Raw genomic sequence first — 15,129 nt, 5'->3', positions numbered from 1 at the left:
GCAAAGTTTAGGGCCCTGTGGGTCCAATGTTTGCTCCTTTTTTCCAGGTTTGCTATGAGCTTTTCCCAGTGGGTCTTTTGCCATGGCTTGGTGGTGAGCGGAGCTCCCAGATACTTCGAGGGGAGTGAGCCTTTGCGAAATCCTAGGATGCCCGTGAGATGGTTCTGAATTGAAACATGAGTGTTAAAGAAAAAGATAGTTGATTTAGAATGGTTGACTTCCATACCTGATGCTCTGCTGAAAAGAGAGAGAATAGCTTTGACAGCCTTGGCCTCTTTGACTGTGGGAGAGCAATGAAGCATAGTATCATCGGCAAACTGCTGATGAGTAGTTGCAAGGGTGGAAGGGAAAGGGCGCAAACCTTTAATGCTTCCTTCTGTTTTGGCTTTGTGAATATATCTGCTAAGCCCTTCCATGAGAATCACGAAGAGGAAGGGGGATAAGGGGTCACCTTTCCTTATGCCGCGAGAGGGCGAGAAGGTTGCTGAGGGGGATCCATTAACCAGAATAGAGAAATTTGTTGACTTGATGAGAGAGAGGATCCAGTTGGTCCACCTGTTGTCAAAACCAAAGGCCTTTAAAGTGGCCTCCAGATAATTCCAATTAACTTTGTCGAAAGCTTTTGAAAGGTCTAATTGGATCATCATTCCAGGGATTTTTTTTTACTGAAGAGTGTGAATCATCTCCTGTGCCAGGAGGATGTTGTCCAGGATCTGTCTACCTTCCACGAAGCCCGACTGTTCCTCCGAGATGATATTAGGGAGGATAGCTTTAAGTCTGTTGGCGATGACCTTAGAGATGATTTTATAAATCACGTTGCACAGAGCTATGGGGCGGAACTTTTCAGGAGTTCGGGCTTCCTCCTCTTTGGGGATCAGGGCTAGGAAGGTGGAGTTCAGGCCTTTGAGAATTGAGCCAGAGCGCCTTGAGTCTTCAACAACTTCCCAAATCTCAGTTTTGACAGTTTGCCAACATGCTTTGTAGAAATTTATTGTAAAACCATCTGGGCCAGGGGCTTTATCATTTGGCATGTCTTGAACTGCTTCCTCCACCTCCTCCATTGATACCTTTCTTAACAGAGAGGCATTCTGTGCTGGAGTAATGAGTTGGGGAATGGCCTGCGCTATTTCCTCACATGCTTCCACTCGATCTTCTTGAGATTCCTGAGCAATTTGCTTGAAGTGGGTGGTAAGGAGAGATGAGATCTCATTGTGATTCTGAGTGACTTCTCCAGCAGCATTGGTGAGCTTGAGGATTTTGTTTGCTCCCCTATAATCCATTGTCGATCTATGGAAGAATTTTGTGTTTCGCTCTCCCTCCTTTAACCATTGGATGCGGGATTTTTGCTTCCAAAGGATTTCTTCCTGTTGGCAACGGAGATGCCATTTCTGCATTAGAGTCCTTTCCTGTTCAATGGAGTTTTCTTTGTTAATCCCTGAGGCCCAATCCTTGTGAATTTCACTTAGTTGGTCCTCTATATTATGTTTATCCTTGAAGATATTGCCAAATTCGGTTGTATTCCATTCCTTTATTTTGAGTTTGATGAACTTCAGTTTGGACTGAAGTTTAAACATTTTGGTCCCTCTGATAGCCCTGGGCTCTTCCCACCATTTTTTTACCAATTCCTGGAAATTTGGGTGAGTGAGCCAGAATTTCTCAAACCTAAAGGGTCTGTTTTTGGGGGTCTCAAGGAACGCAGCTTCCAGGGCAATGGGCCAGTGGTCTGATCCCCCACTGGGGAGAATGTCAGAGGCGACTGTTGTTCCTTCCAGTAAAATGTTTTCTGAAATCAAAAAACGGTCAAGGCGAGAGGCTATCATGTGCACTCCTCTTCGGTTGTTCCAAGTGTATAGCCCACTGTTAGGAGGGATGTCAACGAGCTTGGCCGCATCCATGAAGTCGACAAAGAGCTCTGAGTCTTTATTGAGACGTCTGAGACCTCCTTTTTTTTCCAGAAGGGTAGTAATCATATTGAAATCCCCTCCCATAATTATCTTGGAATGCTGGTATCTCTGCTTTAATTTTGTTAACATGCTCAGGAATGAAACTTTATCTTCTAAGCGTTGTGGTCCATATACATTTATACAGAGGTAAGTTTCAGAGTTACCTGTTAGTTGAAATTCTGTAGCAATGTATGATCTGGTAGCTTCCATAGAGGTGATTTCGATGGTTCTGGAATCCCAAAGAGTTGCGATGCCTCCTTCCCATCCTTGGCTTGCAATGTCTATGTATTTGATAGAGTTTCCTAGCTTCCTGGATATGATCTCTAGCTGAGCAGAGGTGCATTTTGTTTCTTGAATGAACATGATGTCTGGCTTTTCCTGTTGTAACTTCCTTTTGAGAAGTCGTTGCTTGTTGAGGCTGTTGAGCCCTCTTACATTCCAGGAGGTGATTTTCATTGGAAACGAGGAGGTTATTGGGGGGATAGGAAGGAATGCAAGTCCTTCATTTTCCCTGAATTGATCAAGAAAATACCCAAATCATGGAGGACCTCTCCGTTTGTCCTTCTTCCTCTTCTTTTATTCTGTTTGCGTCCTAATGAGTGAATAAACAGAGTTTTAGGATGGTTACCTGTGCCTTTCATGATTCCCAATCGTTTCTTTTGCTTGTCTAAGGCTGCTTGTTGTTTTGCAATGAAGAGATCTCTGATTTTTCTGATTTCTTCCTCGGGGATGTTGTCCAGCCCTTGGGTTTTCCATTGCTTTTCCATAGCTGGCAGATTTACTCCTTCTTTTTCTAAAACTTCGTTGAGTTCCAGGTCTTCACTTCCCCCGTCACTTGTTAGCATGTCTATGTCTTCATCTCTGTCTTTTGTTGCTTCCTCGGTTTGAGTTTCTGTGTTTTCAGTGAGCTCCTCAGCATCCGTGGTTCCATGGTCGGTATTATTTTGTTGGGGAGCTTCCGGAAGCGTAGTTTCTTTTTGGTTGCCTTCTGAGTCTGCTTCTGAATCTAAAATGATGAACGGATTGAGGGTTCTGCTGGGATCCGTTGCTGCCTTGTTATTTCTTTTCCTGAATGCCCTTTGGCGAGGTTTTGGCTTTTTGAAGACCTCTTGGTCCTTTGCTGGCTGCTCAGATTTGGCCTCTTCTACTGGTTTGTTTAATGGACATTCCCTGATCAGGTGGCCGTGTTCGTGACATTTCCTGCATCGGAAAGGGATCTGTTTGTAGTCGATGGCTTGGAAATAATCTTCATCTCTGAACCCCAGCCATAGTCCTTCATGCAAGGTGCCTGAGACATCTATTTCAACGCAGATCCTAGCACAAGAGGTGTACTTCCTTTGCATGGTTGCCTCTGAGGCTTTTATGAAGGTGCCGAGGCGGTCTCCGATGCTCTTGAGGGTTGCTAGACCCCAGTAGTCTATAGGTAAGGAGAAAAGCCGGATCCAAACGGGGACTCGGGTGAAAGTTTCTTTTTCAGGCACAAAGTTTGCTTTCCAGGGCCTCATGTAGAGGCCTGCGGAGGAAAGAAAGTACGGTCCTCCATCAAAGATCCTATCCTTATCTTCTAGGTTAGAAAAAACAACAGTGAAAAAGCCTTTGGCTCCAAGATGGAGTTTGACATCACCTTTTGGTCTCCAATGTTGCTTGATCCAAATGCAGAGAGCTCGTTCTGTTGGCCACAGGCCCATAAACTTGCATATGATTGCATGCTCCATCATGTGGTCTCTGTAGACCTGGATATTTGGGTCTGAGAAGACCACTGGGAGAGCTTCCTTCTTTTTTGGTTTGCAGTTACCTTGCAGGTTATTTTTGGAGCTGAGGTTGGGGGCTTCCGCATTATCCTCCTTTTCTGCAGTTCGTTTTTCTTCTCTGTGGTCCTTATCTTCGTCTGACGGTTCGAGGATTGGAACTGAGCTGCTCTTTCCTGCTACAGATTTGTTCACGTGCTTTTTCTTTTTGTTGCTGTCCTGTTCTGGCGTTTCTGATCCATGATTTGGATCTTTCTGCCCCTGGGCTGCCATTCCAATGGTAGTACCAGAACTGTCTTTTCGGGCTTCATAACCTGAGATCTTGAAACCTTCAGCAGTTTTGTTCTTTTGCATGACTGCGTTCCTGTAAGATGGGGTCCCCATGGACCCCCCTTCTGTCATCTGTCGGGCCAGAGCCCGGCCTCTGTGGATGAGAACCTCGAATCGAGGTTGGTGTGCTGCCAGTGCTGATGGAAGAATCAAATGGTGCAGGGAAGGAACCCTAGGAGCACTCACCTCTGCGCGCTGTTTTCCCCGCACATCCTCATATTCCTTTCTTCCATTGTTCATAAGCATATGACCCTTTCAATATGCCGTGACATTTTTATTTTTTAAATATCACAATGAAATTCTTCTCTCCATCGCTGTCAGTTGAATTTTATTTACATCATGAGTATCTTGGGCTAATTTTCAATGATGTCGGATTCAGTTTAGTTTTAAAAATCAAAGAAACACATTAGTCAAAAGGATTGAAAAAAAGTTTAATATACTTTCGTCTTTTTCAATTGGTGTCGGATGCATTTTAATTTAAAAAAATTAAAGATACCCATTAGTCAAAAGCCTTCAAAATAGTTTAATTTACTAACATATCATGAACTAGTTTTTTATTGGCATACTGATTCATTCAGTATTAAGAAAGGACTAAGATATTTATAAAAACATTGGGAAAGATTTATAAGATAAAAACATTGTTTAATATGTTATATCAATAAACGCATCTTTTTATATGTTTTTGTTGGTTTTTTTAATACACTGAAAAATCATTTTCATAGCAATAATGAGTTGTCATCTTTTTGAATTTATATTTTAAAAGAAAATAAACATTATAAATATATATTTTTTTAAATAACTATTTTATTTTATTATTATTTTAAATTTAATATTTTATATTTTAAAAATAATTTTATTAATATTATTATAAAAACATTATTTATATATATATAACAAATAATTAGTTTGAGGGAATTCTACTATGAGCATTTTTCTAATTTTATAGTATAATACTGTTTTTCTAAGTTTATATTATAAGAGTGTTTTTCTTAAAAAAAAATTGTTATTTTAGATTTAGTCACTTTTGATCTCATAACTTTGCTTTAAGATACATTAGTTAGATGTAATATCGAGTCTTATGCAACTTATATCATCCAATAATTAATACTTAAATATATGCTCCATCACAATCTTTAACATCCTATTAAAACTTATATTTAGTCCATTTCAAAACATAGTCAAAATAATAGTAGTAACATCCATTATACATGAGACAACCATCAAACACATCCATTATACATGAGACAACCATCAAACCCATGTATAGACATGGAAAAATATAAAATCTTTAGCTCTTAATTATATAAGGAATGTTACAAGTATAATAGACGAACATGATCAATCTATTTGTGATTCATTTATTGATGATAACTATAAGGACAAGAATCTAGCTAATTGGTCATCCAATCCTTGAAGCATCTAAAAAATGACACTTACAAGTTATGTTTTGTCTCTTGATCATTTATCCATTGTGATTTAATATACAATATCTAACCATGAACTTTTCTACTATAAAAAACATGATAACTCTTAGTTCCATTCCTTAGATCAAAGTTGAGTCCATTGACTTATATTGATCTTCTCATGCACTTGGAAATCCCCAAAATGTAGTGTGGAAACAAGTTCACGTCAAGCCAATCATCTATTAATTCATTCTACCTGTCTTAATTTTGCACCCAAGTCATCTCAATCATGCTTACTCATCTTATCTAGCTATGTTGTTATGAATTTCTATGTCATATCATCTACTAATTCATCTAAATCCCACCAAGGTTTCCTCTTCATTCCATCCATCGACACCCATGTGCGCCAAAAACATGACCAAGTGGTGTAACATGTCTAGTCACATCTCAATTTATATGAAGGTAACTTTCACATTTTATGAGATAAGTCACTAGTTTAGATTTGCGAATATATCTAATGTTTCCAAGGAATCCTAATGTTTGGATATAAGTAACATGAATGTGTTACCCCTTCATTAAAAGATTTAAGAAAATGTGCCTAGTGTTCCATCCACCTACAACAACCTTTTCTGCCTGGCATAGCAATGTGTCTACTGATATTAATCAGTGAAGCTCTTACGTCCTCCCCCACTAGACTTCTTGTTATCCTAACAATATTCAATAAATAAATACACCAAATTGATATATTTGAAAGTCTTGGAAATTATTTTCATACTACCATAATTCTTCCTAATTTTCACAACCCTCTTGAGTATATCTCTTTAGGTGACAAAGCATTCATGCCTTTGGTTTTTACCCAATAAGGAATAAGGAGGTGAAGTGTGCAAGTATATCCTTGATTTCTAACCTTATTTTATTTGTAATTTAGATCAATTTCATATTTGTTGTCATTACATATTATAAAAAATAATTAATTTATATATATAGTAGATTTATTTTGATTGTGAATTTAGTATAATTTAAGTATTTGAAGGAGAAATTTATATCATTTTTATAGCATAATATATTTTGACAAATTATATTTTGGATGATAATGATAATCATAATAATAATAATAATAATGATAATAATCATCATCATCATCATCATCATAATAATAATAATAATAATAATAATATGATTAAGTAAACATAAAATTTGCTTACCAGATCATTTTGTTTATCTATCACTAGTTTTCATTTTCTCTCTATAATTTAAACCTGTGACCTTATAAATAAATAAAAAAATACATGTTCTTAACTATTAAAACCATTTAAATTATAAAAATACAAAAATTCAAAAATTAAATAAAAATATTATTATAATTTTTAAATAATTGATTAGGATGCTTATGTGAAGAATTAACCAGGAGAAAGATTCATATAAATATTTTGGAGGTGCAAAAGTGTTTGCTCGTATACAAATATTCTAGTTTGGGTGAACATATGTGCATATTTATGAGTGTTTTAAAAGGAAATGATTTATATTTTAGTCTTTGATATGAAGTTTGTTGATTTTGTTCTTTGTGCATATAGTAAAAAATATATAGTGCAATGGCTTTCATCACTTCAAGAGCCTTAGAAACAAGGCTATTGAGAAAACTCTAGCACCGAGAGAGATTTGTTAGTAGTTGTGGAATTGGCAAACATATCTTTCTCTATGGTGTTGGCTATGGGCATACCTTTCTTGATCTTGTATAAAAGAATGTAATTTTTCATTTAGCCTATACTACATTAACCATGAAATTGCCAACATTCAAGGCACACTTTCCATCACATTTGTAGAGAAAATTATGATAGAGTATCACACTTTTCTTATCAAATCTAAATGCTCCTATATGCAACAATGATGGGTTTCATCACCTCAAGAGATACAAAAACAAATCTATTGAGAAAAACACTCTAACATTGAGAGAGAGTTGGTAGCAACTATGGAATTGACGAACATTTCTTGCTCTATGGTGTTTTCTATTGAGGATATATTTCTTGATCTTGTATAGAAGACTATAGATTTTCATTTAGCTGATGCTTCATTAACAATCAAAATGCCAAAATTAAGGGCACACTTTCCATCACGTTTGTAGAGAAAATTACAATAGAGTACCACGCTTTTCTTATGATATCTAAATGCTTCTATATGCAACAACTACCTTATGCCTCATAGTTTAAATTTGTGCAAGGAGTGTTAATGTGCAAGCTAGAATAAGACAAGGGGAAGCTAGATTGAGGTGTATGAATAATCTTTTTTGGGATTTGAGATAGATTAATTATAGACACAGATAGAGTAGATCTTAATAATAATAAAAACTCATCGTACTTTGACTTTTGTTTATCATGTCTACATTGGGATTCATCATTGTTGGTAGTTACCTTGTTGTGATCTAACTACAAGCCCCATCATTATCTCCATAATGAACTGGAGCAAGAAAAAAGAAATATATTTTACTATTAATGGTGACCATCTAATGTGTTTAATGAAGGACACGAGCTAGGGGTTCGTTAGATGTGTAGTGGAAATAAATGTAGATTTTGGGAAAGGAATAGCCATAATGGTTCTAACAGTTAGTCAACTATATATGAGAAATAGAGAGGAAGAGAAGTGGAGTTAGCCACTCTCATTCCTCATCGAATTCCTTACCGGCAAAGTCTACTTGCAAAAGAAAAGTAATACAACTTCAAGAATAGGAAAATTTTTAAAAGAAAGAAAGTGTTTTCGCATAACACAAAATTTTATTTAGATAAATGGTTTAAAAAACAAATAAATGGTTTTTCACATCACATCCCAATGCCTTGGACCACGATCCACTCTAGTTTCTTCAACTTTTCTATGGACTTCAAAATATTTGAGAGTGGGGAATAAAATCGTAACTCCAGTAACTACAACTACTAGTGAGAAAAAATCCTCTTTTGTAAAACAAAAATCCTATCGCCAATTGACAGTTGGATGAACCTAGAATGTAAATAAGGAAACAAGATTCAAAAGATGGAGAAGGGTTGAGTCAAGGGGCTTGTTGAAGAACTTTAACAAGTGGAAGGGATGAATACCTTACCAATGAAGTATCTGAAATATGTTCATGGGATATAATAAATATCAACAAGTTGAACGGATGCACAAATCAAGATTCAATTAATAGCAAAAGTAGTGGGATCTAACGCGGGAAGAACTTTCAATAGTCTAACATTGGATTTGATAGTGCAAAGGAGTGAAAAGTAGGGAGCTTTCTTCCTAAAAAAATACATTACCATGCAATTATTCAAAATATACCACCATATTCATGTAATAATAATTTGACCTTCTAAAATAATAAATATATCAATTTTTCATAAACATAATAAATATAAATTATTTAATATCACATAATAATAATAATATATTGAATTTAAATTTAACTGTCTTTCAAAAATAAAAATAAAAAGCATGAATGACATGTTGCATTTTCATGTGAGAAATCAATAACCATTTTTGAATGGATAACATTCATCTGAGGTATCAATAAATGAAAATGAACTATAAATAATATAATTAACTAACAAAATCACTATATTTTAAGTTATTCAAACTTTTATTACATTAGTTGATAAAAATATTAACTATTTGGTAATTATTAAAATTTAATATATAAAATAAAATAAGAAAACATAAATTAAAAAATAATAATCTAAATTATATATTAAAATTAAAATTAAAATTATATATATATATATAATAATAATAATAATACTAATAATAACATAATTCATAAGAAAATTTCATATATTAGTGTTATAAATATCTAAGCATAAGCATAAATATGTGGAAAATTATTAGCCTTCATTGATTGGGTTTACATTAGGTGGATGGGAGGAATGATTAAGACCATATCAAGCCAAGTTTGATTCTCATTAGTGGTATGATGAGATTTTATTTTATGTGGATGTCATGAATGATTAGGAAAAACTCTAGCTAAACATAAGAAAAATGAGTAACACAACAACATGCATTCACATTTTGGAAACAGTAAAACCTAAATAAATTATTTTCCAAACGCATGTTTTGGAGACAGTGAAAACTAAATTATATAAAGTTCATTACTTCATAAATTATAAATTATATAAAGTTAAATCCATAGTACTAATTTCTTTTAACTGAAACATGAATTTATGGAGAACCTGTAACTTCTAAAGATTAGTTTCCATGTGACTATTACACTAGATATAACTATTTCATAAATGCAACTATTAGATTAAATACAATTATTTCATAAATGTCACAAACTAGTGAGCTAGGGAAATAAATTGTTCACCAAAAAACTCTAGTTAAGATCCTTAATCTGCAATACTAATTCTAATAAAAAGTCTGATTTAAAAAATATTCAATTTTGATATCTCATACTAATTATTTTCATACACATGAATTTATGTGTCACACCCTATATATATATGTGCATAAAAAAAAAATTACATGAAACAAATGGTAACTTTGTCATAAACATAACAACCCCCCCATAACTTACTGCGCGTTAATTTATATGCACCACTATTATAAGTTGATAATGGTTTGGACCTATGTTGAATGTTATTCGTCCATACGGCTCATTGACTTGACTGTACGGTGATGTGTATTGAAATGGAAAACGGAAATGTTTTGGTCCTACCCGCAGCTTCTGCCGGCGTTGAGTTGTTGGCAGCATTTATATCCTTTGTTCGCGTTTCGGCAGGTGGCATGGCTCACCCGCTTGGCCATGTGACACATCGGTTTCCGCCCTCTCAGCCTTCCCACTCCGGCTTCCCACGTTGCATCAACGACGGTGATCTATTCTTCAGATCAGAGGGCTGGAGGAAGTTTAAGGGTTCTGGGTTTATACATAAACCCATGAGAACGGGCCTGGGGTTCATTTGTTTCAAGAAGGCCTCTCGACTCCTCTCGGGTTATTCAGGCATCGGTTCAACTACACCAGTGCCGCCCCTGAACTCTGTTGACAGCACCGAGGCCGTGGGTTTGCCCCATCGAAGGCTTGCACAGGTAATTCATTTCTCGTTTACTTTGAGTGTTCTTCCGCCTTTCATCTCTGTTGTTTGCGCTCAGAGTTATGGATGCTTACTGTTTGGAAGCTCATACTGAATGTGGGTTTCTTTTTGCTGTGGAAGTGTGTGCAGATGGAGCTTGCTACGAGCCCCTTTACCGATGGCAGAATGATAGCACCGGCGCCTCGGCTCTCTCGGCACCTTCCAGGTAAGAGGTCGACCCTTATTACCGGGTGCGAGGGTTCTATGGTTTCTTCGACCATGATGTATCAAAGAACTTGTGAATATTACTGTCTATTTCCTAATGTGTTGTTTCCTCTCGTTACGAACCAGTCGAGGTATTTCCTGAGGAGATCCTCACGGCTTGCATGTATTTCTTATTCTCAGGGTTTTATGTCCTCGACCTGCTCTGTTGATATATGAACTACAGGCAGATCTTCTGCGTCTAAGTCTCGTTCGGCTATTGTTTCGGTTCGGGCAATCTTGCCTTCTTGTGATTTTAGGCTTTAATGCCTCTGTGTATATATAAATGTGCAGACTATTGTTAAGCTGGCCGCTATGCCGGACCTTGTTGGTTAACGTTATACAATCTGGACAATGAATACATATTTTTTTTCGAATATATAAATATGTTCCCCAAAGTTTATATTACCAGAACTTCACTCTATTCTTTTGCGTTCTGTGTTGTTATTTTACCCGAGCCCCTTCTGGGTCGGTTGCGGTTTGTTCATTAATGTTATCGTTCGTCCTCCTGATATGGTTAAGGGCTTTGTCCGTCCCTGTGACGGCATGGCTTTTCGAATTTACTTATATATGTTAACAGATTTGTTTTCAATAATGTTAGCGGCTCTGTTTAACTATGCTATAGTTGATTCCCGTCATGCAGTAGCGCAATGTTTCATTATCAGTTGTAGAGTTGGGTTATAACCAGTTTAGGGTGTTACTTTGGGGCATGCTCATGCGTATTGTTGCTGTTTGTGCGGTTACTCCGGAGGTTTTCCACGCAGCCGTGTTCACAGTCACGGTTGCATACCTTCCGAGATTGTAATAACCTTAACATGTTACTTATTGATGCTGTTTTCGGTTATCTGCGTTTGTTTTTTTCTCCGTTATTTATAAGCTTGTAGCAATACTCTTAACGGTGGCAGTTTTGTATATGGTCTGTCGTATGGTTTCACTTTTCCTCTTGCAATCACAGTTTTTTTTTATTAATGTACTGAACTCTGAGATTCGACAGTCACATGTTTTCTAATGGTTCGTTTGGCGTACTTCTGTCGGAGTTCAATGGGAAAGATTTTACAGTCTGGGCATTCCTTGCACAGGAACTTGAAATGTTTCCGTCGCTTGTTCTTGGCATATTAACAGCTTGTTTACACACTACGGTGTTCTGGACCGCTTAACCTATTATGTGCTTTCTTTATTTTGGGAGCTACCCCTAACGCACTGGTTATTCCTTTATAATTGTCTATCAAATAAATATTCTGTCATTTAAAGTAGATCTATTCGCCTGATTTAACTATATTAAACAGCATGATAATAACGAAAGATATGGAATACATAGTCTATTTGTCGACTACTGTAAAACCCACTGTGTAGTCAGCATTCACTACTGAATTAATTTCTCTGCAATATGAGCTCGTACCTGGTTCGCCAATGTTGTAAATAGGCACTTCAGTAAATTCACCTGCATTCCGAATTCGCTCTTAACCACCCAACCTTGAGATCCATCTCTAAGACTGGATTCTCCCCCCGAGCTATCTTGCAGGCCTACAGCCCTCAACAAGATACATGCACCTTGTGCCTGGTTATCTGGTCCTTACCAGACTTAACCAGTTTCTTGTGTTTTCTTTTTTTTTCCTTTCTTGGAAATCCTTCTGTCTGTCCCAACAGCACAGAATTCCTCCTCCCACTCCCCAGGACTTTTCCCCGTTTGGGAGGGTGGTTTCAATCAGTTTTCATAACTGATTTTTCTTTCTTTAAAATCCTCCTTTTAGAGGCTGCCAGCATTCCAAGAAATATATTTAAATTTCTCAATAAGATAATATAATTAGAGTTTTGTTTTTTTTTTGTAAAATAAAAGACAACAAACTTCCACTCTATCTTTTACCACAGTAAAATTCCACATTTACATTTTTCGGGGTCATCACATCTCCCCCTCCTGTGATTGGACATCGTCCCGATGTCTGTTTCCCCTAAACAAGTTCGCGTAAGCTTTTTTAAGGAGTTCCTCATCCTCCCAAGTGGCCTCATCAGGTCCATAGTGCTGCCACTGCACTTTATCTTGGGTAAAGACCCGCTTCTGCAGCCGCACTTCTCTTTGGTCGAGGATGCTCAGTGGTTCGACTAGAACCTCGCCTTCCGGCTCGACCTGCAACCAAAAACAGTTTTAGTTACTTTCTGTCTGAGATCAAAGCTTAGCTAGAACAACTAGATTAATTCTTACCCGAACATCCTGCCATTTGATCACATGTTTAGGATCGTAGACGTATTTTTTTAGTATAGAAACGTGGAAAACATTGTGGATCTTAATATGACTTGGCAGGGTGAGTTGGTAAGCTACCGGCCCCACTCTTGCCAAGATTTGAAAAGGTCCAAAATAGCGAGGAGCAAGTTTGGCACACCCACTCCACTGCAATGTACTCCTTCTGGCTTGAATTCTTACAAAAACATGGTCTCCGACCTGAAATTCTTTGAATCTTCTTTTTCGGTCTGCAAAACGTTTTTGTCTGTCCTGGGCAACCTTTAAATTGGTACGCACCTTTTTCACCATGTCTTCCATTTCCTTGAGCATTTCTGGGCTAAATCTTAATCTATCCTTAGGTCCACCCCATCTTGAGGGTGTGCGGCATTTCTGCCCATACAAGATCTCAAAGGGACTCAGCTATATCGATTATTATATGTGAATTCAACCAGGTGGAGATATTCCTCCCATTGAGTTGGTTTCAGCATTACACATGCTCTCAACATGTCCTCCACCACCTGGTTCACTCGTTCCGTTTGGCCATCGTTCTGGGGATGATAGGTTGTGCTGAAGTTCAGCTGTGTTCCCAGTTCAGCAAACAATGTTCTCCAAAAAGTTGATGTGAACTTTACATCACGATCATATATTATTATCTTCGGAAGTCCATGCAGTTTGAACACATTTTTCATGAAAATATGAGCAATTTGTACAGCCTTATACGTGGACTGCACAGGTATGAAGTGTGCTGCCTTAATCAGTTTATCTACCACTACCATAATGGAATGATTGTTTTTCCTCGTCCGAGGTAACCCGGTTATAAAATCCATGGAAATAGTTTCCCATTTCCATTCTGGAATAGGTAGGGGTTGCAGCAGACCTGCTGGATGTAAATGCTTTGCCTTAATCTGTTGACACTCCAAGCACCATGCCAAGTATTCAGCTACATTCTTTTTCATTCCTGGCCAGTAGTATTCCTTTCGAAGTGCAGTGGCCATTTTTTGATATCCTGGGTGCCCGGTATAGTGGCTGATGTGAAATTCATCTAGAATCAGATTTCTAAGACCATCTTTGTTAGGTATATACAACCTCTTATTAAAGTACAACATTCCAGCATCATCTAATTCATATCCCTGCTGTGTTTCCCTGCTAGAAAGTTGTTGTACCTGCTGTTTAATTTGCTGATATTCAGCATCTTGATCAACTGCTATTTTTATCTTTTCAAATAAGGTATTCTGCCATTTACTGATCGAAATTTTGCACAAGCACTGCACCTTTCGACTCAACGCATCAGCTACACAGTTCTCCTTCCCTTTTAAGTGTTTAATTTCAAAATCGAATCCACTTAGAAAATATGACCAACGGGCTTGCCTCGTATTTAAGTTGGGTTGGCTGAAATAGTTTGCTAGGCTGTGATGGTCTGTTTACAACAGAAATTTCCTTCCCAAGAGATAATGTCGCCACATCTTCAGTGCGTGTATAACAGCTGCCAACTCCAAGTCGTAGGCAGAGTATTTCTGCTCATGTTCCTTTAGCTTTCTTGATTCGTATGCAATTACTCTTCCTTCCTGCATCAATACTCCGCCCACACCCTCCTTACTTGCGTCAGTACATACCACGTAATCCTTGTTAGGATCAGCTATACTCAAAATGGGTGCGGTGGTGAGTAAACGTTTAAGCTGCTCAAAGCTCCGCTGACACTCCAGGGTCCATTTGAATACCTTCCCTTTCTTTTGTAAGGAGGTGATAGGGTATGATACCCTTGAAAAACCCTCCACGAATCTTCTATAATAGCCAGCTAGCCCCATAAAGGACCTAATATCTGCCACATCCTTTGGTATGGGCCATTCTATTATAGTCCTTATTTTTTCAGGGTCTACTGCAATCCCCTCTTTGGTGATTATATGGCCTAAGTATTGTATTTCTTCACTGAAGAAATCACACTTACTAAACTTAGCATATAACTGATGTTCCCACAGAGTTTGTAGTACCACTCTAAGCTGTTCCTCATGCTCCTCCCTCGATCGGGAATAAATCATTATATCATCAATAAATATCAACACAAATTTATCCAAGAACCTGTGAAACACACTGTTCATCAAACACATAAAGGTAGCAGGTGCATTGGTCAAACCAAAAGGTAACACCACAAACTCGTAATGCCCATACCGTGTTCTGAAAGCTGTCTTAGCGATATCTTCCTCT

The 15,129-nt window shown here is 37.4% G+C and overlaps 1 protein-coding gene across 1 annotated transcript; it reads right to left on the bottom strand.

Annotated features, from left to right (window-relative positions):
- Positions 1-662: 662 nt before the first annotated feature.
- On the bottom strand, positions 663-4,261 carry LOC149260134 (uncharacterized). The gene is made up of 2 exons (XM_089456817.1): positions 2,572-4,261; positions 663-2,443 (listed from the first exon to the last, which is right to left on the bottom strand). Exons 1-2 carry the CDS (start codon positions 4,259-4,261, stop codon positions 663-665), a joined length of 3,471 nt encoding a protein of 1,156 aa, XP_089312943.1.
- Positions 4,262-15,129: the final 10,868 nt, after the last annotated feature.

The sequence above is a fragment of the Pinus tabuliformis genome, chromosome 6, assembly GCF_031772625.1.
Source record: "Pinus tabuliformis cultivar Carrire ecotype Pingquan chromosome 6, CPIR1, whole genome shotgun sequence".
In the NCBI taxonomy this organism is placed as follows: Eukaryota; Viridiplantae; Streptophyta; class Pinopsida; order Pinales; family Pinaceae; genus Pinus; species Pinus tabuliformis.
Note: the sequence above shows the minus strand (reverse complement) of the source record. Positions and strands in the feature narration are given on the sequence as shown.